We start from the raw sequence: 26,520 nt of genomic DNA, 5'->3' as shown, positions 1-26,520 counted from the left end.
AGAATTTACCAAAAGTTTACCCACTAGGAACTAAAAGTAGCAGCCGCAGGTTCCTATGAACACAAGTAACACTCAATGAAAATCTCTTTTCCTCGCAAAATGATAACAGTATATAAATGCACCTCACAAGATAATACTACACTTGAACTAGGTAGGCGGATGATTCCATAAATGCACCTTACAATAATTGGTACACATTTTATAACAATACGATACTACTATACAACACGACTTGATAACACGGTTAGAATCTCATAGCAACTACTCTTTATTTACAAAAGTTGCAAAACCTTAAATCTGATCATTCAGAGTCTAATTAAAAACCTAAAATCTGATTACACAGTATGATGTGACGAATAATAACATCAATAGATTCATAGCAACAAAATCCAACGAAATCCAACAAAAAATATTATTTTTAAAATACTAAAAAATAAAATATTATAATATTATTTCTTAACGGGTAACACGAACCCGCCATGAAATTTTCGTGTCCTTAATGGGTTAACCCGATAAGAACACGAACCCAATAAACTTTGACCCAAACCATTAATTTCGTGCGGATTCATATTGGGTTATCATGTCGTGCCAATAATTGTCGGCCCTATTAACACATACTACCTCCGTCCCTGAAAATTTGATACAGTTTACTATTTTGGTCCGTCCCTGAAAATTTGATATACTTCACTTTTACCATTTTTGGTAGTGGACCTCATATTCCACTAACTTATTCCTACTCACATTTTATTATAAAACTAATACTTTAAAAGTAGGACCCACATCCCACCAACTTTTTCAACTCACTTTTCATTCCATTTCTTAAAACCCGTGTCGGGTCAAAGTGTAGCAAATTTTGGGAGTAGTAATTTATAGATATAGTCTGAGAAGCTATTAAAAAATACTTGCAAAATTGAGTACCGTTGCCTAAAGTGCTAAAATTTCAATTTATATATGACAATGCTACTACTGGTAGTACAGCATATGCTCTCAAAACATTTCAGGTGATTGGCACAAAATACTATTCCATCCGTTTCACATTAGTAGTAAAGTCATTTTGCCATTTTGGTATGTTCTATAGTAGTAGAATCATTTTACTTTTTGGTAAAAGTCAAAACTTTTCTTCTCACTCACTTTTCCCTCTCTCATACTTTATTTTCTCTACTTTTTCCTCTCTCCTACTCAATTATCTTTTTATTTAATACATTACACATCTTTTTCTTAATCATCATGCCAAAAGGAAATGTCTTCACTACTATGGAACGAAGGGAATACCTAGTTCCAACTGAACAAAATTTCACTTCATGAATAGTCTCAGTTAAGTCTAGCATATCATAAAACCTAACTAATGTCATTATTAATTAATTATATTAATTGTCCACCTTTATTTCTTAAATATATACTACCTCCGTCCCACATAAGTGTCATATTTAGTGTGGATACGAATTTTAAAAAATGTAAAGAAAAGTGTATTGAATAAGTTAGTGGATTATGAGTGTCACTTATATATATTAGTTTTATAATAAAATGTGAGTAGAATTAGTTGGTGGAATATGAGATCTAATTACCATCTATGATAAAAGTAAAATGTGACTTTTATTGTTTGACGAACCAAAATGGTAAAATATGACGTTTATTGTGAGACGGAGGTAGTATCAAAGAGTAGGACTGTAGGAGTATATGATGCAATAATCTGGTTTTTCATAGACTCAAAAATTATCGGCATAAAAAATATGGAGTAATGAATAACCCAAACTTCCACATATATCATTTGTTCCAAATCAACATCTTTAGGATGTTCACAATAGGGAGGACACGGTGGCTGCCGACTCCGCGGCGGTGCCGCACCTCCCTATAGTAAGGGCCGCTTGAGCCACGGAGGTGGGCGGCGGACAAGAGGTGCCCCGACTAGTCGTACTTCCTATATCTTTGGGCGCCGGGCCGCGGCGCCCTATTGCATGGAAACGGCGAGCCGCGGCGGTGGGGAGGTTGTGGGAGAAGGGGTGCGGTGGTGGGGAGAGTGTCTACTCCTATTGTGGACACTCTTAATACTGCTATCCTTTCCATTATAGTTTAGTTGTACTATTTCTTTTCAGATCGTTCAATTATTATTGAGCCACTCCTCTTTTTGATAAAATTTAATCACTTTTTCTCTATTTTCTACTACCTCCGTCCCCAAATTTTAACACATTTTGACTCGGCACGAGTTTTATGAAATGTAATGGAAATAGTTGAAAAAGTTGGTGGGATGTCAGTCCTACTTTTAAAGTATTAGTTTTATAATAAAATGTGAGTAAGAATGAGTTAGTGGAATATGGAGTCCACTACCAAAAATGGTGAAAAGTGAAATTGTGTCAAATTTTCAGGGACGGACCGAAATAGTAAACTGTGTCAAAATTTGGGGGACGGAGCCACGGAGGTAGTATCATGCTCCCTCCGTCCCACAAAGATTGTCCCATTTTTCCATTTCCGTCCGTCTCACAAAGTTTGTCCCATTTCACTTTTACCATTTTTGGTAGTAGACCCCATATTCCACCAACTCATTTCTACTCACATTTTATTATAAAACTAATACTCCCTCCGTCCCAAGGAAGATGACCCCTTCCTTGGGCGGCACGAGATTTTATGCAGTTATATTTTATGTGGTAAGAGGAGAGAGTAAAGTAAGAGAGAGGGAATAAAGTAGAGATAAAGGTGTTTCCATTTTAAGTAATGGGTCATCTTGATTGGGACAAACCAAAAAGAAAAGTTAGTCATCTTTAATGGGACAGAGGGAGTACTTTAAAAGTAGGACCCACCAACTTTTTCAACTCACTTTTCATTACATTTCTTAAAACCCGTGCCAGATCAAAGTGGGACTATCTTTGTGGGACGGAGGGAGTACATTTTATTCAATTTAAATTCATTTTTACTCTTTTATACTTTTTTCAATTTTTATTTCCTTCATTACAATATATTTTATTCTTTATACTTTATTCAGTTTTTATTTCTTTCGTTACAATATATTTTATTCTTTCATACTGTATTCGCTTTTTAAATGTCATACTCAATTCTCTTAAATGTAAAGGAATTAGAAACATCCCCACTATAACACAAACAGCAATGGAAACAAAACAGTAAAGAAACAACAAATATGAAAAATACAGAAACATGAGAATGAGAGGCCAAGAGGAGAAGGGAAAAGTCATCCCCTTCAGCTAAATCCCATCGGCGATGAAATTTCCTGCGCTTCCACCTCTTTCAGCTTCCGAATCCCTTTCCAGTTCACCCTTCCCTTCGTCTCCGCCCCGGCACCCGTGTTGTTATACTCAGCATAGAAAAGAGTATCAAGAGCAAACTTCCCATCCCACTCAGACCAACCAGCAGGATGTATCCCACTGCTGATATTAGTCCCTATCACGACGGTCCTCGAGTACTTCCCCCAGGGCCGCCCGAGGTACGTTGAAGATTTTCCCTCGGCGTCTGGTGTGGCGGCGATGACGCAGTTATGGATGACGATGCCGGTTTTCTGCTTGGCGTCGCTGCGGCGCTGGGCGGTGATCGTGTAATTTTGGTTTGGTTCGGGGCGGAGGGCTACGATGCGGCAGCTATGGAAGACGACGGCGGCGTTGCCGAAGATGAAGTCGACTGTGCCAACGATGACACACTGTTTGTAGAACTGGCGGAAGGAGTGGACGTAGAGGGTGTTCTGGTAGCCGGCCATGCGGCAGCGGTAGAAGGCGGAGGAGTCCGCGTTCACGCGGAGGGCCACGGCGTGTAGCTTCGATGGCCCCGCCCTGTTTTGGAATGTGATGTCACGGGCGAGAAAACCGTCTCCGGCAACCCCTGTGACGTTCACCGAAACAGAGGGAGTATTAATTAAATGTCGCTGGTACTACTTATTAATTCATTTCTCTCGTTGTATTTAAAATACTAATTTAATTATAATAAAAAATTAATTTTAAATTCATGATCTGAAATAATAGTAAGTACAAATATAGTACTCCAGCCGTTCATCATTAAATGTGTCATATTTGACTAGCACGAATTTGAAAAAATTGTTTGACTTTATGAGTTTATAAGTAAAGTGGATAGAAAAAATTAATGGAACGTGAGATCCACTTTTATAGTTTTATATATTGATTTTATAATAAAATGTGAGTAGAAAGAGTTAGTGGAATGTACGGTCAACTTACCAAATACTCCCTCCATCCCACAAAAGATGTCACACTTGTGGGACGGCACGCGATATTAGGAGATTTTGTTTTGTGTGTTAAATGGAGAGAGAAAATATAATTTTTATATTCATGTGAGAGAGAACTTTTCCAAAAAGAAAAATGTGAAATCCTTTGTGGGACAAACTAAAAAGGAAAGTGTGACATTTTTTGTGGGACAGAAGGAGTATAATAGAAGTGAAATGAGACATTTATTGGCAAACAGACTGAAAAGATAAAATAAGACATTTATTGGCGCCGTTCCATAGTAATGGAGGCGTTTTTTTTTCAGCACGATGATTAAGAAAAATTGTGTTAGGTGAGTTAAATAAAGGGAGAATAAAGTGGAAAATGGAAAAAGGTAGAAAGATGAAGAGAGAAAAAAGTAAGAGAGGGTAAAGTAGGTGTGAAAAAATGTGTTGACCTTTTAGTAAAACGGAAATGACAACATACCAAAATGGCAAAATGACTTATATTATTATAGAAAGGAGGGAGTACTAGTTTATAGCATGGCTGATTATTTGTGTGACAAGAAAACTGACCTACGGTGGCGGAATTGAAGGTGGTGTTGCCGTCGATGACGTTCTTGCCGGCGATGATAAAAGTTTTGTCGTAGCCATCTCCTACGAACGTCAAGTTCTTCTTCTCCTTGGGTATCTCCACATTCTCCATATATCTCCCCGCCTTTATCCTAATCACATACCTCTTACTACTCCCCTCCGGCGCCTCCGCCACCGCCTCCGCCACCGTCCTGTAGTCCGCAGGCCCGTTCTTCGCCACCGTCACGTCCGCCTCCACCTCCTCCTCCTGCAGCAGCTTCCTATCATCAGCCGACAGCCACTCCGGCCACTCCTCCCCCCTCCTCCTCTTCACCTCCTTGGTCACCTCCTTCGCGTCCTTACCCCCCATTTCATCCGCCAACGACAGCAACAAGCCGGCTTCACGGTGCAACAACATCAGGTCGGCCTTGAGGATTTCCGCCTGGGTCTTCTTTTCTGCGCGGCTGTGGGAGAAGCCGTCGAGGCAGGTGGCCACGTTGGTCTGGACGGCGCTGAGGAGGTTATTGAGCTGCACCTTCTGTGTCGCGTTCAGGGATGAGATGCCGTCCTTGGACCATTCCACGCCCTCGAATATCTCCACGCTGGACTTGATCTGGTCTATCGAGTCGAGAGTCATCACGATGCAGTCGTCGAAGGCGCTCACTCTCCCGGGCCTCCGCGACTGCTGCTGCTGCCGGAACCAGGGTCGCACGGCTTGCTTGATGTTTTTGTTTTTTGTTATCCCGGGGAGTTGGGATTTGGCCTTGGCCTTGTCTAAGAACTTTTTGATTTCCTTCGGGTTCGGGATCTTGACGTTGGACGTCTTGCTTGTGATTTTGGTGATCTTCGACCAGAAATTGGACCTCTCCTCAGGGGAGGCTGGGGTGGATACGGCGGCGTCGACTAGTAAAGATAGGAATGCCAAGATGATTAGGATTTTGAGAATTTTCTCCATGCTTGGTGTGGTAGGATGTGTGAAGAGATTCACAATTTTGGACTGCTATATATAGAAATAAAACATTATCTCTTTTACTTTATCATTTCTTCACTTTAACTATTTTTATCATTTTTACAAAAAGAGGACAGAAAAGTCAATGAGACTGCTAAAGCGGGACGGAGGGAGTATTATACGTCTCGATATAAAATCTAGACTATATTCTGATCGTGAGATTTGTCGATATGATTGATTAATAATTATCCAAAAACATGCATGTCATTATTAAGCAGTTTTACTTTTATATACTCCATTCATCTTATAAAAATATATTATTTAGGGTTGGTATGAGTTTTAATGTGTAATTAAGAAGGATAAAAAATAGTAGAAATTATGTAGAGGATGGTGGAGTCATAAATACGTCCCACTCAAGATAGCCACATTATTGAGTTGCACAGAATTTTAAGAAATGTTGTTTGTTGAGATAAAGTAGAGAGGAAAAATGCAGTTGAATATTTTAATAAGAAAGAAGAGAGAAGGTTATTTAAAAGATTAGAAAATGGTTATTTCGATTGAGACTAACAAAAAGAAAATGTGATCATCTTGAATAGTTGAATAGGATAGAGAGAATAATAAAGTTAAAAAAAAAAGAGAAAAATGTTAGTCATGAATGGATATGAAACAGATGAAAAAGAAATATAATCTAAAAAATATAATCTATTTGCATGAGATGGAAGAGTACTAATTTTATATTCAAATAAAATGAGTTTGTGGAATATATTATAGAATAGTGATAAATAACCAAATTTTGTACAATCAAAAAAGTTTATACTACTAGTAATTTGATGTATTTATTATGTATTAAAATAATAAATATAGTTAGTGAATATGTTAAAAAGACTTATTAGTTTTTAGCCTCATTTCCAATTTTTTTTTTATATTTGAATTGTCTCTATATTATTTTTTAAATTTAACTTAAAATATGCATTAATTATATTTATGGTTCTAAAAAAGTAAAAAATTTATACACAAATCAGAATTATATGTTCATAATATTATGCATGTTCAATATATACCAATATATTTTAATCAAATGCATAAACAAACTCATTTTTTCTCAAACAAAATAATTTTTGGTTGTACAAAATTTGATCACATAGACTTATTGTATATTATATATATGTCCATTATCAAAATTAGATGCGACAAATATTGATGGGCGGATAAAAAAAGAAAGTGCGGCGAACGGAGAAAGTATGTGTAGCGAAGCAATAATGACATTACAATCGTCGTTATTGACTGGGACCATATACTGTGCTTTTTCAAGAATAGAGCCCAAATTTGATATAAATACATACGAAATGCTATTAAATATTGCCACTAGTGATAGTGTGAAATTCCATGAAATTTCGATGATCAACTTGGCCCCAATTTGAATAAATATATACGAAATGCTATTAAATATTGCCACTAGTGATAATTGTATGAAATTCCATGAAATTTCGAAGATCAACTGATCTTGAATCTAAACCTACTATTCGAGTATTATTGAATGACTATTGGCAAAACATATACAGAGGTCATGTATTTTATTTCAATTGGTTCTTCTACACATTATTAATTTTTTATATATGTTAATATATATTTTTTTATTTTTTTATTTTTAATTATTGTTGCATTAGGTTCTTGTACAACATACTAAATCATTCTGATTTAAAATTTCTTTGGTTGTCTTTACTTACCACATTTTATAATTTAACTAACTTTTTTGTGTTAACTAAATTATTTTTGTTTTATTTGATTTGAAAATTTGATTGTAATATTGACTTAAGAGTCATTAGAAAAGAAAATTTTTTAAGTTAATAGAGAGCAATATTACTAAATTTTCACTGATACTTATATTATTAAAATAGGAAAAAAAAAAATCCAACCTTAGAGAAAACAATGTCACGCACTAGATCAGTCGTCCCCCTTCGCCCCAATCTTAACCAACTGCGGCCCACGTATCTCGCTTGGCCCACCCAATGTTATACAATACTACTAAAACATTTTGATTACGGGGTTTCTTTAGTTGGATTATTATTTATTGGACTTATAATTTAATTAATTTTCTTATACAAATTAATTTAATTTTTGTCTTATTTATTTTGAAATTAATTCAATTGTAATAGCAGCAACATTCAATATTAAACGATGTAGGATCCGAACACAATGGTTTAAGAAGAATTTCAAGTGCTTTTTATGTTATTTTAGTAATTGGGTTAATTTGAATTTAGAGTTGAAAACGACGTCGTTTCCTTTAATATTTTCTGGTAGTCCATGTAGATTCGACGGCTGCCAGCATGGATAGTGTTCGGTCAGAAAACTTTTAATCTGGGCCGAGTTGGGGAAAACCATGATTTGAGAAAGTTGGTGGTATTAAGGACTAATTCTAAAGTCGGTGAGAAATACTAAATTTTTATGGGAATTTATGGTTTTGCATGCCCCTATCTCTTTTATTTTTAATAATGAAACATCTTAGCTGAGACAAATTAAAAAGAAAATTAAATCATCTTCAATGATATAGGGGAAGTATTATATTAAACTCTGACGCATTGTTTTTATGTTTTTTCATTCATTTAGCATACTGTCTCGGAATGTTTTTAGTAAGTATCTAGAAATATGTTAAACATAAATACTAGTCCTTGTCTTAAAAAGACGAATAACAATTTAGAATCTACAAAAGTTTTGCACTAAATTCTTTTTATATTTATGTGATGTTTGAAAACATAAAAATTATTAACTACATATAACTTTGAATACATAAAAATTATTAAGTACCAACTTTATTTCTTATAAATATAACAAATACATTGTGTTGTCATAATATGAACGTAATCCATATTGAAGAAGTTTAGTATCTTTACTTTCCTGCGAACCCCAATTATGCCACACTACATGTGCTTGTGAAACCTTGTCCTATAAAGAGACATTGATTTTAAAAATCATTTAACTTTTGGCAAATTTGATATTTACCACACTTTAAAAGTAATTTGAAATAGTAGAAAGGTAATGTCTGAGCCTGAACGTTTCGAGTTTGAGTCCTCCGTGGTGTGACTTTTCAAATATATATATCCATTTACCAACTAAAAGAAAAACCTTATAAATTAGAAAATTTGAATGTCCGCAAATTTTGAACCTATGTGGCTAGTCGTGTAGTCATATAATTTAGCCTGAATTATACATGACGATGTCGTTTCAACACCCTAATCTTGAATTCAATGTTGAATAATACTCCCTCTGTCCCATGTTACTTGCACATTTCATTTTCGGACTATCCCAAACTATTTGCACTATTTATATTCTAAATATAAAATTATGATATGTAATTAAGATATTAGAGTTAGTCAGTGTGTTTTTTTTAAGTGTTATCTTAGAGTAACATAGGACAGATGGAGTATGTGCCTAATAGGATAAAATATCGCCACCAAAAATCTTTTGAGCTTGAAGACTCAAACCTGCCATGCCAAATTGACATCAATAGTAAAGTTTGTGATTTTTAGACCAATTTCCACGTGCGTGGGAAATACAAGAATTCACCAAAAGTTTACCCAACACAAGAATTTCCGGTGAACAAAAATAGCACTCAAATCAAAATCTCTTTTTCTCACAAATGATACATATGTGCACCTCACAAGATAATACTGCACTTGAACTAGGTATGAGGATGATTGCATATAAATGCACCTCACAAGAATTGGTACACATTTTATGTATAATAGAAAGGGAGGAAATTCAAATATCTATGGTTTTACTAATCAGAAAAATACAAATTCGTGTAGGAAATGGCAAAGAATTATCTACGGAAGTGGATATTAACAACTGCTGGCTGCAAAAATAGAGTCTGTTGTACAGAAATTGCTAGGGGCAAAATCGGATGAAATAGAAACGACGATATCTTCTTTGTCCGGGTATCCGAATTCCCAGCTTCAGGACCTTCAGAGTTAAAAATAACCATTGTCAGTTAAGCAAGAAATCTGTTAGGTGTAGTATCTGTTAAGAGCCATAGTTTAGAATTAGAGGGCCCCATTGCTACCTGGTTTGATCTTAAATTTAAGAGTATTCGGTTGCCTCCTCAAAATGAATTTGATTGGATGGTCAGTGGACTGTCTGTGTCGGTCAGTTGCTGAAATCAACTGCAGAAGTTGCTTCAAACATTAATCAAGAAACTCAAATACTATAGATTGATAATAAACCTTAATCAAGACACTCGGATTCCATGCAAGAGAATCTGGTTCGGTCATAAGATTGGGGGAGTTGATTGAGGAAGCTCAAAGAAACTAGGATGTCACAGCATGTATATTCAACTCTTCTCAGTTCAGTTTCATAGCTAAGTGTAAATTACTTCTTGTGGACATAAGCAAAATGCTATCATTTCTTGTTCGAAAATGGTTCATATAGTAGAGGTAATGCAGAACAGAAACGTAACGAGGAATAATTTCTACGAATTAAACCTCCAAACACACAATCCGGAATCCACCAGAAAAGTATGATAAAATTTCCAAGAAAATAAAGTTCAAAATCTGTCAAAAGTGTCTATGCCTGCGGCCTATTTATACTCCTAAGAAAATTAAACCCTAAATGCAAAAAAGGAAACACAAAGTAGAAAAGGAAAATTATAAAATAGGAAAATATAAAAATTTGCCAATTGGAGATTGTCTATCTAATTATGGACTCCTAATTAGACTTTCCTTCCTTGCTGATTTGTCCTTTATCAAGAGGTGGACAGTTAAATAGCTTCTAGGAAAGGCATGAACACACCATGTAATAAGACATGGAATTTGGATATCTTACTGTTCGTGAAAGATATTCAAAATTAAACGATTTAAAATGTTTATAGCCAATTGTATGTGTTGCAAGTACTGGTGTCCAAATATCCTAAATTAAAAGGATGCTGACTAGAACATCTTCCTATCTACTTTCCTAGTATTTGTTATGACAGAAAACCAGAGCCAAGAGCTTGTAATTATCATCTTATCAGAAATGACAAATAAACATAAATTAAATTGCATATCAATTTCTAACAAGACAACTTAAAGAGTGAAAAAAGAAATAGATCCTAACCTTTTCATCATATCGAAATAGTGAGTGATCGAAGTAGGGTGAAGGGCTCTGGGACTGACAATTGAAAGGCAAAGTAGCTAACATCTTCTTAACAAACTGCATTATTAGTAGTAATGTGCATAAGCGTCAAAGTAATTGATGGACGGTATAGAATAGATACCAATTATAAACCTCAAAATTTACCTGCTGGCAGCTGCTAGCTTTGGTTTTATTGCATTTCAATTGCTCCAGGGCATAAATGTTGTTTGAATGTGTTGATAAAAAATTCATGTAAAAGGAATTCTTTGACGAGGAATGGAAATGGTCGCAAAACAGCTCAAACAATGTGTAGAGATCCTCAGCAGAGTTCTAAGAAGAGAAAAAAAAAGAATAGTTCAAGAGGGAAAGTAAGCCTTCAAATTCAAACTAAAATCATTTCTACTGAAGAAAGCATAATACTTAAGCTGCCAAACATTAACTAATTTGAAAGCAATTGGTTTGTGAATATGAATGGGAACCAAAATTATTACAAGTTCTGCTGAGCAAGGCTTCAAGAGTAGCCAAATGGTTACAGACCTGATAGAATGAAATTATTTCCGTCGTCTCCATATTATATACAGCAAAGAATGCGGGATGGTTATCTGTATTTCGTGCCACCTGCAGCACAGAGAATCAAATTAGGAAGTAGGAACCAAGCCTAAGTCAAAAGCCACTTAACAATGATCATCAGAGGCCTTTAATAAGATTATGAGCAATGGAGCAGCAACCAGCTAGTGGTTATTTCTGCAACGTATCATCTAAATTACCATAACTAGAAAAATTTGGTGGGCCATGTGCAGGTTTTTGTGTCAATAAGGATTATTGTGAGGGTAAATTATAAGGAGTGGTGTTCAAAAGAGAGAAGTTTAACACTCTCTATGGATGCCTAATAAGGCAATTGCTACGCACTTTTGGTGATGGAATTATCTCTAATTACAGAAGCCCTTCTCAAGTGATACAAAATCTGCTCTATTGTCCGCATTTGGTTACATATGCAGTAGCAAAAGTATGAGAATAATTTATTTCCTCAATCAATTATATTAATTAAGGCATAAGAGCATAAGCTACATGCTGTTTCACTGAGATAAACCATGAAATGCCTCCCTTTATCTTTAGATGCTTGTGATGACTCTTTCACCAACAAAAAAAGAATATTATGACTAAATTGAATGTAATAAGCAATAAACGAAGACTCACCCCACCATCAACACTGCCAAACTTTATTAAAAGGTGATGGCGGTCTAAGAATTGCACCTGAGCGAGATAATCAACTGCTGGTCAAAAAGCTCTAGCAGTACGGAAATACTAACTTGTATAAAAATAAAGAAAATAAATTAATTGAAAAATATACATTCAGGGGTATAGAATAATGTAAGGACTTGAACACGAAAAATAGATGCTTACCTTCCATATAACCAAATCAGCATAATCTTGGAAATGGAAATAAAACTTCTTCTTAAGGCACTGCATTCTCTGGTAAGAAGTCAAGAATTAAAATGCATAAGAATTTGTAGATATAGTCTGAGAAGCTATTCAAAAATACTTGCAAAATTGAGTACCGTAGCCTAAAGTGCTATAATTTCAGTTATACATGACAATGCTACTACTGGTATTACAGCATATGTTCTCAAAACATTTTAGGTGATGGCACGAATACTACCTAGTTCCGACAGAACAAAGTTCACTTAATGAATCATCTCATTTAAGTCTAGTATCTCAAAAAAATTTCCCAATTCAGGGATATTTAAGTTTAAAAACACCAAAGTTAACCTACAAACCAAAGTTTCCCATTTCCCTTCCTTTTGTCTAGCAACTATCACAAGGCCATACTATATTTCTAAAATGGGTACTCTTTGTGGCCTATATTTAAGGGGGGAAACATATCAGAAACTTTGTGATTTTTATCAATATCCATATACTTACTGAAGTCGGATCATGCTCTTCATTCCATATCCCGCGTAATATAAAGGAAAGCAGGCGCTGCTTTAAACCACTTAAAAAAGAAGTCTCTGGCATATGATGGATACTTTCCAGACCATTGCCAATATTTTGTGCTGTATTTCTGTCCGGGATGGCCATACCCTGCAATTAGTAAACAAATTACCTGTCGGGTCTACACTTATACCAAATTCACCATGGGACATATAAAATTGGAACACAAATCACCTAGATAAAATGAGAACATTCAAACATGAGCAAATGGATCAATCCATGAGAATGAAAGAGCGAGTCTTATCGTCGATACAGTTTTAGAAACTTAAACTTAACATTCAAGCTGTACACCATATTTAGTGAAGATTGTAAATTGTACTATTTCAATATCAGTTTAGAACATCATTATTGACACGAGTGTAGGACAGCAATATCACCAAGAAACCTTTTGGATAATTTTTTGAAGAGCTTGAAGCAGTACCACTTGCCTGAGAACTTGAATTGAGGAAAAGCTCATCATCTTCTCTGCAATATTCCCCAATAGATCTAACATCAACAAGGTTTCCAGAGTCTCTGATTTGGAGAATGTGGATTCTCTGATAACGCAGAGACACTATAGCCACCAAATCATCGTACAAGAAAACACCCATGCTATGCGCCAAGTTAATATAATCATTGCAGAAAACCCTCTCATCAAGTATCACTCCATCTTCCAATCTATACGATTTAGAGTAAGCAACACTCAAAATGTTGATTCTATAGCTATACAGGGTTAAAAATCAAACTGCAGCAATATAATATTACAAACCTTACAAGGTGAAAGGTTATTTTTTCGATTGACGGAATTCCTTGAATCGCACCTCCAACAGCAGGTGCATCGTGAATTTGTGCAGTTGACGTTGCAAATATTCCATATTGATTCTTCTCTGAGTACAGGAAGAAGTCTTTGCATATAAGCTCACCACTGGCAGCAAGAGTGACGCAATACAATTGGGTGAAAAAACTCTCAAATTTGTTGGCTTTAGAAGGAAGATCACGATTTAGACAATCATCTTCTCTGCACGAAAATGACAGCCAAGTTGGTCTGTAAACAACAAGATCCTGATGATTCCGGCTGAAGGTTACAAGATAGTTTCCGTCATCACTGAACTTACGAAATAGAATGTCAGGGCATTCAATGTCATATATAGTATGACTTGGAACTATGTTCTCATAAAATCGTCTGGCACAATGGACCTGGGACAATCAATAGTTAGATTACTTAGATATCATTCACAAGAATGGATATTAAACAAATACATAGACCACAAATTCCCCTAACTTAATTTTGGTGAGTGCATACAAGAAAAATCCTTATAAAATCAAAATCTCAGGTCTTACAGAGCATAAAGCAAGCGAAAGACCGTAAATTCACCAAAAAAAGTCACATAATAATCAAGTCACCAAAAAATTCACCAAAACGAAAGATTGACTAACTCATAATAATCAAGCACAACATTCCGGCTACGCTGGAGCTTAAGCAGTGTGCGTCACCAGAAGAAAGTAGTCTTTCACTAGTTCTCTCAAAAAATGACAATCAAATTTACATCCAGCACTAAGTCCAAAGAAACTCAAGTCAATCACTTCACTTTCCTCATTATATTCCCCAATCCAAAATTACATCTTGATGATACAAATTTCATGCACCAATGCAGAAGATCACATTATTGAACTCTCCCGGAAACAATCCCACTCATCTCTCTGAACATAGAGACCTATCTCGCTCATGCTTGCAGCTAATTAAACCAAACATAACGGCCAGATTGAAATCCTGAGCTAAACTAAGTGCAAAATCATCCATAAAAACAGCTCAAACAGCAGCAATCACAATAAAAACAGCTGGAAATAGAGGGAAAGCAAAGAGAATAAAGCTTACAGAGGTGCCGGGAGCAGGAGAAGAAATCTGGCGCTCGAAAATTCGGGCCGCCACATTGTTGCTTCTAAACATTAAGTAGGAAAACGATCCCAATTCCTTCCTAATAATTTGTTTTTTCCCCTGAATTCAAACCATGTGGAGACAATATTTCACCTGAGGTTGAGAGTGGGGGGTTTTTGGGGTGGGGAATTTGAATGGAGTGAACACAAGAAGACGAGAAGGGGTAAGTTAGAGAGATGAAATGTGTTTTTGTGCGTGTGTGTGAGAGAGAGCAATTATAATTGAAGAAAGTCTGCATGTTAGTTTTGTAACCACAAATGTAGAGTCAGCTAAATTCCATTCATATGGATTTCATAGTTTTTATTTATATTGCAATATTTCTAAAATTAAAATTATTAATGAAAAGTATATGATAATGAAATTATTAAATTCTTCTTTTTTTTTTGGTGATTGCAATTTCTAATTATTTAAAAAAAAATTAAATTCATAAAGTTGCAAACCGGCCCAAAACAATCCAAGCCCAACCACAAGTCTTTAGGTCGTCGTTTTGTTCTTTTCTTTGACCTTTTTCCTCGAATTCGGAATAATGGGGGTTTAGGGTTTTACGACCTCCATTGACGACGCACAACCCTGAATAGCGGAGATTGTGAGAAGTTGCAGTGTTGATCGAATTGAGAGGATGGGAGAGAAATTGAGGCTTCATCTGGGAGGATTGGGATCAAACGTGCAGGCATCCGATCTCCACAGGACCTTCACCTCGCCGCAATTGGGAGAAGTTCAATCTGTCGAGATTATTCGCACCAAAGGTCGCAGCTTTGCCTACATAGTGTTCGTTCCCGCTTCTGACAAAGGCCTCGCCAAGCTCTTCAGCACGGTCTCCCTCTTTCTCTCTCCCCTTCTCCTTCACTGTCTCTGTACATATTCCTGTTTCATGTTGAATTGTTACATTTGTGTGGGAAATGTGATGTATTTCATACCTAGGTCCGTTTCTATAATATTGCACATTTGATTACAATTAACGCATTTAGATGGATTGGAACTTTGCCATATACCAAAAAACTTGATGGTTGGTATCATTGAGCTGATTTTGTTTGATTTGTGTCAAAATCTTAGCAATGAGGATAAAAAAAACTCAATCATGTATCTTTATGTATAATCAAGAGTAAACGTTCCCCTTAAGAGCGTTTATCTGCAATTGAGGGAAAATCAGCCTGTAGCTAGTTTCTTACTGATAATGTACGAGTTTGATAAGTATTTATATGCCTGCAGTTGTCTGACTTAGTTAATCATAGTGAATAACTGGCTTCTTCTTGGGTAGGCTACATCTAACTGATTTTGTGCTGGGTCTCAACTTTTTTTATGTTGGAGTAAAAGAAGTTGTTACATGTTGCTGTTTTAGGCGTCATTGTTGACTCAGTTACATACTAATCCCGAGGATTTATGGTTAAGTTAAATTTAGACGTTTGTAGGTAGGCTGTGCCGCTGTGTGGATTTCGAAACGTGAATTAGCCCTATGCATATCAAATGTTAAATGTAATTGAAGTTAGATGTTAATAAAATATGATATAAGGTGAATATTTTATCTTTGTTAGTATAGCATCATTTATATGTTTTGATGAAACTCAATTAGTCAGACATGATTGTAAGAGGAACAGCATGCTTGCATTGTGGGGCAGAGAGTAATAGTAGCTTTTTTTGTGGAAAGTGATCACGATTGTTGACCTAGGTAAGTAGGGAAGTAAAGCAGTTGCAAGGTCATACATTGTTCTAGATTGAGCTAACATCACACCCCAAAAATTGTTATTTTTATGCTTTAGTCATTTTTTGTATTGCAATAATCAGTTTCACATTTGTTGAGTTTTTCGCATGATAATGATTTCTCACAGTTGGCTATCTGATGTATGAATGCTGCAGTATAATGGGTGCATGTGGAAGGGGGGAAGACTTAAACTTGAGAAGGCCAAAGAAGACTACCAATCTCGCCTAAGACGAGAGTGGATGGAAGCTGCTCAACATGAGACTAAATTGCCCAACCAGAGCGTTGATGCTGATGAAAATGTATGTGAAATGCCGAAACCAAAGAAAGAAGATATTGAAAAAATGCAGCTCAAGCTATTTTTCCCCAAGTTGAGGAAGGTAAATCTGGTTAAGTATTGATGTTTTTTTTCTTTTTCCTTGCCCGGATTCTTAAATTTCTTATGATTCATTCATATTATTTTTCCTATTAGTCTAATAACATCCTTCTACTATACGACTTACGTTTTCCATTAGTTCTTGCTGATTTTGGTCTGGTGCATCTTGGCATTATCTCAGTATCTATTGTATTCTCTTGTAGCTAAAAGTGATACCTCTCAAAGGAACTGGCAAACACAAGTACAGCTTTCAGCGCATTGAAGTTCCGCCCCTCCCCACCCACTTTTGTGATTGTGAGGAGCACTTTGTACCTCCAGAGCCAGCCAAAAGAAATCATTCTGGGCTTCCTATGCCAGCAAAGAGATATAAAACTAATGATCATGAGGTAGACGATAATGGGGTGAATGAGGAGGAACTTAACATGATGAAGTCAATATTGGACAAGCTATTAGAGAAGGAAATCCGCTCAGAGATTGTGTCCGATGAAGCTGAACCTTCTGAAGAAATACAACATGATGCATCTTTAGCAGATCAATGTCAAGTTGATGACAACGAGGAAGACCAAGAAAGCGAGGAAGACGAGGAAGATCAAGAAAGTGATGAAGATAACCTTGCTATTAACATTGTGGGTCGGTCAAGTAAGAGGGGTAAATTGTTTGAGGATTGGGGACAGAAAACAAGTATTACAAATCAGGTAAAATACATGACACAGTTAGTAGTTCTTTGCTTATCACTTCCTATGCTTTTTGTGCCCTTAACGACAACTCTGTTTTTCTCTGCCATGAATTCCAGGATTCGTTGGTAAATGAGCCCGAGGCCTTGAATAATACCAATGGCAAGAAGCAGGAAACGCAAAGCGCTAACCAAATTTTTGACAATAAGAGAAAGCAGTCTGTTCGTGAAGACAAACCAAATGATACAGTACCTTCTAAGAAGAAACGAGTGATGGAGATTTCTCATGACTGCACAGGTGATCAAGTTGTTGAAAATACAAAACCGGTAGATAAAGATCCAGGCTCTATACGGTTAGGTTCTGATGTAGCTATTGCTCAAAAGAAAAGTTCTGATGTGGCTAGCTCAACTAAATTAGCGTGGAAAGCCCTGGTCAGCGAAAAGGGGAACACTGCTTTCAACATATCAGATATCTTGATGAACCGTAATTCTGCTATTGAAACCGAACCTGGTTCTGGTACTGAAACTGAATCTGGTTCTGATACTGAAGCTGAAAATGGTTCTGATACTGAAGCCGAACCTGGTTCTGATTCTGAAGCTGAAAATGGTTCTGATACTGAGGCAGAATCTGGTTCGGATACTGAAGCTGAACCTAGTTCTGATACTGAAGCCGAACCTGGTTCAGAGACTGAAACCAAACCTGGTTCTGATGCTGAAGCCGAACCTGGTTCTGATGCTGAAGCTGAACCTGGTTCTGATGCTGAAGCCGAACCTGGTTCTGATGCTGAAGCCGAACCTGGTTCTGATGCTGAAGCCGAACCTGGTTCTGATACTAAAGCTGAACCTGGTTTTGATATTTCTACTGAACGCTGCTCCAATGGAAACAATGGCAAGCAAGATCAATCAAGCAAAGATGAAGAGCTGGAAAAACATTCTGATGCCCAATCTACTGAGCAAACTGCGTCTGAAGATTTATTAGCTAGAGGCGCATCATGGAAACGAAAGTCTTCATGGCTGCAAATGGTTGCAGATGCAAATGCCAGTGCCTTCAGCCTTTCACAAGTTTTGCCTGATGTAACTTCTCAAAAACAAGAGCCACAACAGTTCAAGGTGATTGACTTTTCCAGTTCAAGTCGGGGAAAACAAGACAAGTTTTTGGATAAAAAATCTTTTGCTGAAGACATTGGTGAATCTCAACGTCCTGCTAATACAAGAAACCCGAATGAGGATGTTTTGACAAAGGAACAGAATACCGGTGTTCCAGTTGGAGAGCAGCTGAATTCCCATTCAACCGCTCCGGTGCTTGGCGTGAACCTGGTACCAAGTAATAGGCCTATGGGAGAGATCATTATCAGTGAAACTTGCCCATTTATGAAGAGCGCTGATTCAATGAAGGAGTGGGCTAAGTCTAAGGCAGCTTTAAGTGGTTCACATAAACGAAAAGGCAAGGAAATGGACTCCCTCCAGAAACAGCGCGGCAAGTGAGGTATTCGGACTCACAGGAGGGCACTGATATGGATTCCTAGCCATTTCCAATGAATCTAGATGATCGATCTCCAACAGTTAAGTCTGATTAATTGCCTTGGCAGGTTCATTTATATGATCTCTTTATGTTGTGCACATTAACATTAACAAAGTAAGGCCTCTTTTGATAAAATATATGATCTCTATATCTTATAAACACCATAATTCTGCTATTTGGATAATTTTACCGTTATTTGAATTTTACCGTCGGGTGCGGGTATCCGATACCTGCAAAACTCAACATCCTAACACCCGATCCCACACCGTTTCCCGATTTTGTCGGGTATCGGGTCGGGTAGGAAATTACCCGATACCTGCTACCTGTTTCGACACCTAAATGAACAATGATGTGGTGATTGAGGTCTAGTTAGGTCTCTTTCAGTTTCGATTTCTTGTAGGAGTACCTTTTCTATGTATTTCAAAGAATGAACTATTTGACTTGAAAATTATTAATGAGTTGGAAAATTTTCCCATTTTTCTATGAAATTATCGAGTGCTATTCATTACTATTATTCAGTTATTATATTTCATTTTGTTTCTTATTTTTCTTTATTTAGGGTTTTAATATTTTCCTTTTTTATGGACTACATGTTATTATTTTCATGTGCTAGTGATGATTTTGCACATATAAACACATCATACATCATCTAGATTATAGTGGTGCTTCAATATTCTCATAAAATGTAAATATACAAGAGTTAACCACAGCCAAGTTGATTCCACTTCGTATCAATAGTAGTATTCATTTTTCATCTCCATAGCAAAATCTAGGTTCTTTTTTACTGAATTAGAAGATCAAAAAAGAAAGCAGTTAACCTATTCCAGTAGAAAACAATTAGTTAACAATTAGTTCATGATTTACAATGATTTTTCCAGAAAGATGGGAATAATTCCAAGTCGTGACCATATTTTAGAGTTCACATATATAAAAAGAAAAATACTAACTGAATAACACATAAAAAGCCGGGAAAGAAAATAGTAACTGAAATCCACGCCCAATCTTGAAATCAAACCAAAATTCTAAACAAAAATTAACTAGGACACGTTCTCAAGTGAAACGAAGCTACATGTATGCTTATATAATGCATTAGAATCTCGATAACCATACTTGCGATAATCATACTTGCGACGATAATCATACTTGCGAGCACGATAATCATACATAAACTCGTTCATCCAACACGCGAAAAAAACACAATCTGTCATCCTCCCTTGAGGTGGCTCATAGAAGTGCATCCGATTGAAGGGATTTACCACATCTGTCACACGATTCCAAACCAATACCCTTCCTGGTGCTCCATATCTCACCTGAAAGGATGAACGATAAATCGTCACTGTATTGGTAGACAAATGAGGTAAATCAAAGTGCAAAAACAAGTGCTCATCTTCAGCAAGAGGTACTAGCAAGGGTAGGATCACAACAATGTCTCGGCCCAAAACTCCATAATCTGATTGTCCGAAAACACTCCATTCTTCATGTACAAGCTTAGTATCAACTCTAGATGTGATGATGAGTGCAATGGATACTCTGAAAACACGTGCCAGTGCGCAAATCGATCGGTAACCGAGTTGGTTTACAAAGGCATCTCCTTAAGCCCCTCTACGACTTCCCTCTTGGATGTCAGTTTTTCATCATCTAAGTTAAAGCTTCCGAAAATGATGATAACTGCCTTCTCCAAAGTTCTATTATTAAACCTCATAGTTCTTGAGATATTTCCCAACGCAAACGCACTAGATGGTATGATTTCATATATCAATTTTATGAAATCTTTGGTTGTTTCAACTTCTGACGTGAAATTGTTGAGGGAGTCCGATATTGTTTTCAAATTTGTCTTCCAGTGAGGAGATTTTGGGTGTTTTCAAAACTGTCGACACTTTTTGGCATCTCCAACATCGACCATCTACTTGCCCAGAAGATCAAGATCGATGGGTATTGCCGTCGGCGGACTATGAAATGGTTAGCCTCTCTCAAGGATAGGCATTTTCGGAACCCTTGGAAGAAAACTGGACTCTTGGTTGCCACTGTTGTTGTTGGCATGTATGTCAGTCAAACCTACTATTTTTTCAAGGATTGCCACCATTTGTAGGTCAAGCTTAGTCAATCAATGGAGATCCGTCGAATCATCATCCAACTAACTTTACTTTCTTTGTGTTTTTTAATTTCAATTAAGTCAACATTGTAATGCTGATATTGTTTCTAGAGACTTTGTTTAGGACTGTGTTTGTTTCTCCAGTTTCATTTAGGGCTTTGTTTGTTTCTTCGGTGTTTGTTTCTCTCGTTTCATTAAGGGCTCTGTTTGTTTCATTAACTGCCTTCTCCAAAGTTCTATTATTAAACCTTATAGTTCTTGAGATATTTCCCAACGCAAACGCACTAGATGGTATGATTTCATACATCAATTTTTTGAAATCTTTGGTTGTTTCAACTTCTTACGTGAAATTTTTGAGGGAGTCCAATATTGTTTGAATTTGTCTTCCGGTGAGGAGATTTTGGATGTTTTCAAAACTGTCGACACTTTTTGGCATCTCCAACATCGACCATCTAGTTGCCCAGAAGATCAAGATCGATGGGTATTGCCGTCGGCGGACTATGAAATGGTTAGCCTCTCTCAAGGATAGGCATTTTCGGAACCCTTGGAAGAAAACTGGACTCTTGGTTGCCACTGTTGTTGTTGGCATGTATGTCACTCAAACCTATTGTTTGTTCAAGGACTACCACCATTTGTAGGTCAAGCTTAGTCAATCAATGGAGATCCGTCGAATCATCATCCAACTAACTTTACTTTCTTTGTGTTTTTTAGTTTCAATTAAGTCAACATTGTAATGCTGATATTGTTTCTAGAGACTTTGTTTAGGACTGTGTTTGTTTCTCCAGTTTCATTTAGGGCTTTGTTTGTTTCTTCGGTATTTGTTTCTCTCGTTTCATTAAGGGCTCTATTTGTTTTTCTCATTTCATTAAGGGTTGTGTTTTTCCATTAAGGGCTCGTTGACTATTACTAATCATTTATATGCTCTTTATTGTCTACAAGTAACTAACCTATCTTTAATTACAAGTTATGAGTATACTAAATACTAATAGAGTGATGCTAAATAAGTGGAAATTAATTCCCAGTTGAAAAATATGAACTTAGATTGATATAATGCATCTCCAATTAATTAATTGGATGAATCTTCAACTTTACCAACTAATGGCCCAAAGATACTTAAAACGAATAAATTAAGTATGCATCCCTATGTGTATGTAGTTGTATTTATAAAATACGACTTATAACTGTGCTTCGCCCTTCAAAACCACCAAGTTATTTTGCAAGAGCACTACAGAACCTTTACATCTTCTCTTGACTTTCAGCTTCCATGGAATATGGACAATCTCCCTCTCCACTATCTACTATCTAGATGCCCTTCGTCATATCCTCTTCTGGTCCCAAAACCAAATTATTAAGCCATAAGAAACCAATATTTGGGACTTGTCCAACAGCCCAAATCGGTCGGTAACAAAGGCATCACCTTGAGCCCCTGTACAACTTCCCTCTTGGATATCAGTTTTTCATCATCTAAGTTAAAGCTTCCGAAATTGTTGATAACCGTCTTCTCCAAAGTTCTATTATCAAACCTCATAGTTCTTGAGATATTTCCCAATGCAAACGCACTAGATGCTATGATTTCATATATCAATTTTATGATATCTTTAGTTGTTTCAACTACAGACGTGAAATTGTTGAGGAAGTCCGATATCTTGTTTTCAAATTTGTCTTCCAATAAGGAGATATTGGATGTTTCTAAAACTATCGACACTTTTGGCATCTCCAACATCGACCATCTACTTGCCAAGAAGATCAATATCGATCGGTATTGTCTCTCAAGGATAGGCATTTTAGGAACCCTTGGAAGATAGCTGGACTCTTAGTTGCCACTGCTTTTGTTGGCATGCATGCCACTCAAACCTAATGTTTGTTCAAGGACTGCCACCATTTATAGGTCAAAGTTATTCACTGGAGACCCGTCGAATCATCCTCCAACTATCTTTACTTTCTTTGAGTTTTTTAATTTCAATTAAGTCAACATCGTAATGTTGATATTGTTTCTAAAGCTATGTTTAGGGCTATGTTTGTTTCTCCGGTTTTATTTAGGGCTTTGTTTGTTTCTCCGGTGTTTGTTTCTCCCGTTTCATTAAGGGCTCTGTTTGTTTTTCTCGTTTCATTAAGGGCTGTGTTTTTCCATTAAGGGCTCGTTGGCTACTACTAATAATTTATATGCTCTTTATTGTCTACAATTAACTAACCTATCTTAAATTACAAGTCATGGAATATACTAAATACTAATAGAGTGATGCTAAATCAATGGAAATTAATTCTCGCTTGATAAATATGTACTTAGATTGATATAATGCATCTCGAATTAATTAATTGGATGAATCTTCAACATTTACCAACTAATGGCCCAAATATACTTAAATGAATAAATTAAGTATATATGCATATAGTCGTATTTATAAAATACGACTTATAACTGTGTTTCGCCCTTCAACCCACCAAGTTATTTTGCAAGAGCACTTCAAAACCTTTACATCTTCTCCCGACCTTCAGCTTCCATGGAATATGGACAATCTCTCTCTCCAGTATCTAGATACCCTTCGTCATACTCTCTTCTGGTCCCAAAACTAAATTATTAAGCCACGAGAAACCGATATTTGGGACTTGTCCAACAGCCCAAATCGGTCGGTAACCGAGTTGGTTTACAAAGGCATCTCCTTAAGCCCCTCTACGGCTTCCCTCTTGGATGTCAGTTTTTCATCATCTAAGTTAAAGCTTCCGAAAATGATGATAACTGTCTTCTCCAAAGTTCTATTATCAAACCTCATAGTTCTTGAGATATTTCCCAACGCAAACGCACTGGATGGTATGATTTCATATATCAATTTTATAAAATCTTTAGTTGTTTCAACTTCTGGCATGAAATTGTTGAGGGAGTGCGATATCTTGTTTTCAAATTTGTCTTCCGATGAGGAGATTTTGGATGTTTCTAAAACTGTCGACACTTTTGGCATCTTCAACATCGACCATCTACTTGTCCAGAAGATCAAGATCAATCGGTATTACCGTCGCCGGATTATGAAATGGTTAGTCTCTCTCAAGGATAGGCATTTTAGGAACCATTGAAGATAGCTAGGCTCTTGGTTGCCACTGTTGTTGTTGGCGTGTATGCCACTCAAACCTATTGTTTGTTCAAGGACTACCACCATTTGTAGGTCAAGCTTAGTCATTTTAGATCCGTTGAATCACCATCCAACTATCTTTATTTTCTTTGTGTTTTGTAATTTCAATTTAGTCAACATTATAATGTTGATATTGTTTCTAGAGACTGTGTTTAGAGTTGTGTTTGTTTCTCCAGTTTCATTTAGGGTTTTGTGTTTTTCCTTGGTGTTTGTTTCCCTCGTTTCATTAAGAGCTCTATTTCTTTTTCTTGTTTTATTAAGGGTTGTGTTTTTCCATATAGGGCTCGTTGGCTACTACTAATCATTTATATGATCTTTATTATCTACAAGTAACTAGTCTATCTTTAATTACAAGTCATGGAGTACTAAATACTAATAGCGTGATGTTAAATCAGTGGAAATTAATTCCCAGTTGATAAGTATGACATGAACAAAGATGTGTGTACAGAAATTCTCTTGCATATGCCCGTGCGGTCTCTCTTGAGATTTAGAGTCGTCTGCAAATTATGGTGTTACATCATCGATTCTCCTTCTTTACGAAAACTGCACATCAACAACAAATCATATGACATGTTGTATATATGGTTTTCTAATTACCATGGTCGTACGCTATTGGGACACAACAACAAGTTGTTACTATCTTATAAAGATACAGTGGACGACCATAAGTGCTCTAGGCTTTATAGAGTTATTTATACGGGCCAATCAATGGTCTAATTAATCTGCATCTACAGCACGAAACTGAATTCGGTCATAACCATAAGCAACCCTTGTCTGGGCCAAGTCAAGCATCTCTCAACCTCTTCCTATTCCGACTTCTGCTTTATAATCAAGCAGGAGGTTGCATTTGGTTTCGACGAAGATTACAAAGTTGTACAACTCATGGTGTGCAGTCATCACTGTCGTCTCCATGCCCTATTGTACACAAGAAAAACAGATTCTTGGAGGGAGTTGGCCGTCCTCAACGGTGATATTGAAAAACTTGGCTGGGTTAATCCCATAAAATCAAGGTGCGAAAATGGGCACTTTGCGCACTGGCACATGGTTCCACGGGTGAAATCATCACATCCAGAGTTGATACTAAGCTTGGACATGAAGAATGAAGTGTTTTGGACAGTTAAGTTATCGAGTTTTGGGCCCAGACATCATGATGTTATCCTTGCTAGTACCTATTTTGTTGAAGATGAGCACTCGTTTGGTGCTTTGATTTACCTCATTCGTCTACTAATACAATGACGATTTATAATTCTTTTGAGGTGAGATATGGAGTGGGAAGGGTATTGTTTTGGAATATTGTGACCAATGTGGTAAATCCCTTCTATCGGATGGACTTCTATGAGCCACCTCAATAGAGGATGACTGATTGTGTTGTTTCCGAGTGTTGGATGAACGTGTTATGTATGATTATCGTGCTCGCAAGTATGATTATCGTCCTCGCAAGTATGATTATCGCAAGTATGGTTATCGTGATGCCAATGCATTATATAAGCATACATGTACCTTTGTTTCACTTGAGAATGTATCCTAGTTAATTTTTGTTTAGAATTTTGGTTTGATTTCAAGATTGGGCATGGATTATTTTGTTGAGTTTATTAAACTCAATTGCTTCAAGATTAAGAAAAATGATGAAGTAGGTGCATCACCACCTCATCTTAGTTGATGAAATCTTGTGAAGTTTTCATGGCTAAAAGGAAGCCACAATTGCATTACGTGTAAGGCGGTGGAGTATATGGTCATTATATGATATCTTCCTAATTAAACTAATTAGGATACGTAGCATGCATGTGTTAGCTATATATCAACTTTAGTTACTTATAAATAGTAGTACTTGCTTCATTGTATTATAAGAGAAAAAGAAATGTAGTGAATGAGATTTAGAGAGAATGAGCCGTAGCTCATAGTAGAGAGAAAGGAAGAGTGAGTGTTTGTAAGAGCCGAAGCTCTTAGATACTCTTAGATAGAAAGAAAGAAAAGGAATTGTGTGAAGCTCTTAGATAGAAAGAAAGAAAAGGAATTGTGTGAGTTGGAGTGGAAAAGAGCCGTAGCTCTAAGTTGGGAAAAGAGAAGAGAGTTTTGTTGTTGTGCAGAAGCACGTTTGATTATATTTTGTAATCCTTTTGTGAGAAACCTATATATACTTATCCTCCATATTTCATCTTTGTTGAGTGTTCCATACTTTGTGAATCAAATAATCCAACAAATCTGGTATCTAGAGCCACTCAATCCTACCTATGGCGGCAACGCTGAACATGGTTCAACCCCGAATTTCCAAATTAGAGAAACACAATTATGGAAATTGGAGTATTCAGATGCGAGTCTTGTTGCAATCACAAGAGTTGTGGGAT

General features: G+C 36.5%; 3 protein-coding genes across 4 annotated transcripts; 1 reads left to right on the top strand and 2 right to left on the bottom strand.

Annotated features, from left to right (window-relative positions):
• Positions 1–3,047: 3,047 nt before the first annotated feature.
• On the bottom strand, positions 3,048–5,686 carry LOC125212610 (pectinesterase-like). The gene is made up of 2 exons (XM_048112822.2): positions 4,733–5,686; positions 3,048–3,822 (listed from the first exon to the last, which is right to left on the bottom strand). The coding sequence occupies exons 1-2, from the start codon at positions 5,682–5,684 to the stop codon at positions 3,191–3,193; spliced, it is 1,584 nt and encodes a 527-aa protein (XP_047968779.1). The 5' UTR covers positions 5,685–5,686; the 3' UTR covers positions 3,048–3,190.
• A 3,596-nt stretch (positions 5,687–9,282) lies between these two features.
• Positions 9,283–14,905, bottom strand: DET1 (light-mediated development protein 1 / deetiolated1 (DET1)). Of its 2 annotated transcripts, XM_048111237.2 has the most exons (11): positions 14,632–14,903; positions 13,525–13,952; positions 13,205–13,433; positions 12,708–12,866; positions 12,189–12,257; positions 11,982–12,038; positions 11,322–11,402; positions 10,950–11,114; positions 10,767–10,862; positions 9,739–9,838; positions 9,283–9,638 (listed from the first exon to the last, which is right to left on the bottom strand). In XM_048111237.2, exons 1-11 carry the CDS (start codon positions 14,701–14,703, stop codon positions 9,499–9,501), a joined length of 1,596 nt encoding a protein of 531 aa, XP_047967194.1. In that variant the 5' UTR covers positions 14,704–14,903; the 3' UTR covers positions 9,283–9,498. The 2 variants fall into 2 exon arrangements, with proteins under 2 accessions (XP_047967194.1, XP_047967195.1); XM_048111238.2 differs by lacking the exon at positions 11,982–12,038 and having other exon boundaries at positions 14,632–14,905.
• A 278-nt stretch (positions 14,906–15,183) lies between these two features.
• Positions 15,184–19,446, top strand: ROS3 (RNA-binding (RRM/RBD/RNP motifs) family protein). Its single transcript, XM_048115828.2, has 4 exons — positions 15,184–15,505; positions 16,546–16,767; positions 16,967–17,458; positions 17,557–19,446. The coding sequence occupies exons 1-4, from the start codon at positions 15,311–15,313 to the stop codon at positions 18,919–18,921; spliced, it is 2,274 nt and encodes a 757-aa protein (XP_047971785.1). The 5' UTR covers positions 15,184–15,310; the 3' UTR covers positions 18,922–19,446.
• Positions 19,447–26,520: the final 7,074 nt, after the last annotated feature.

Source organism: Salvia hispanica, chromosome 3 (assembly GCF_029641045.1).
Source record: "Salvia hispanica isolate PSC_SH4W2 chromosome 3, Shi_PSC_v1, whole genome shotgun sequence".
NCBI classification, from domain to species: Eukaryota; Viridiplantae; Streptophyta; class Magnoliopsida; order Lamiales; family Lamiaceae; genus Salvia; species Salvia hispanica.
The sequence above is the reverse complement of the archived record's forward strand: the minus strand, read 5'-3'. Positions and strand labels throughout refer to the sequence as shown.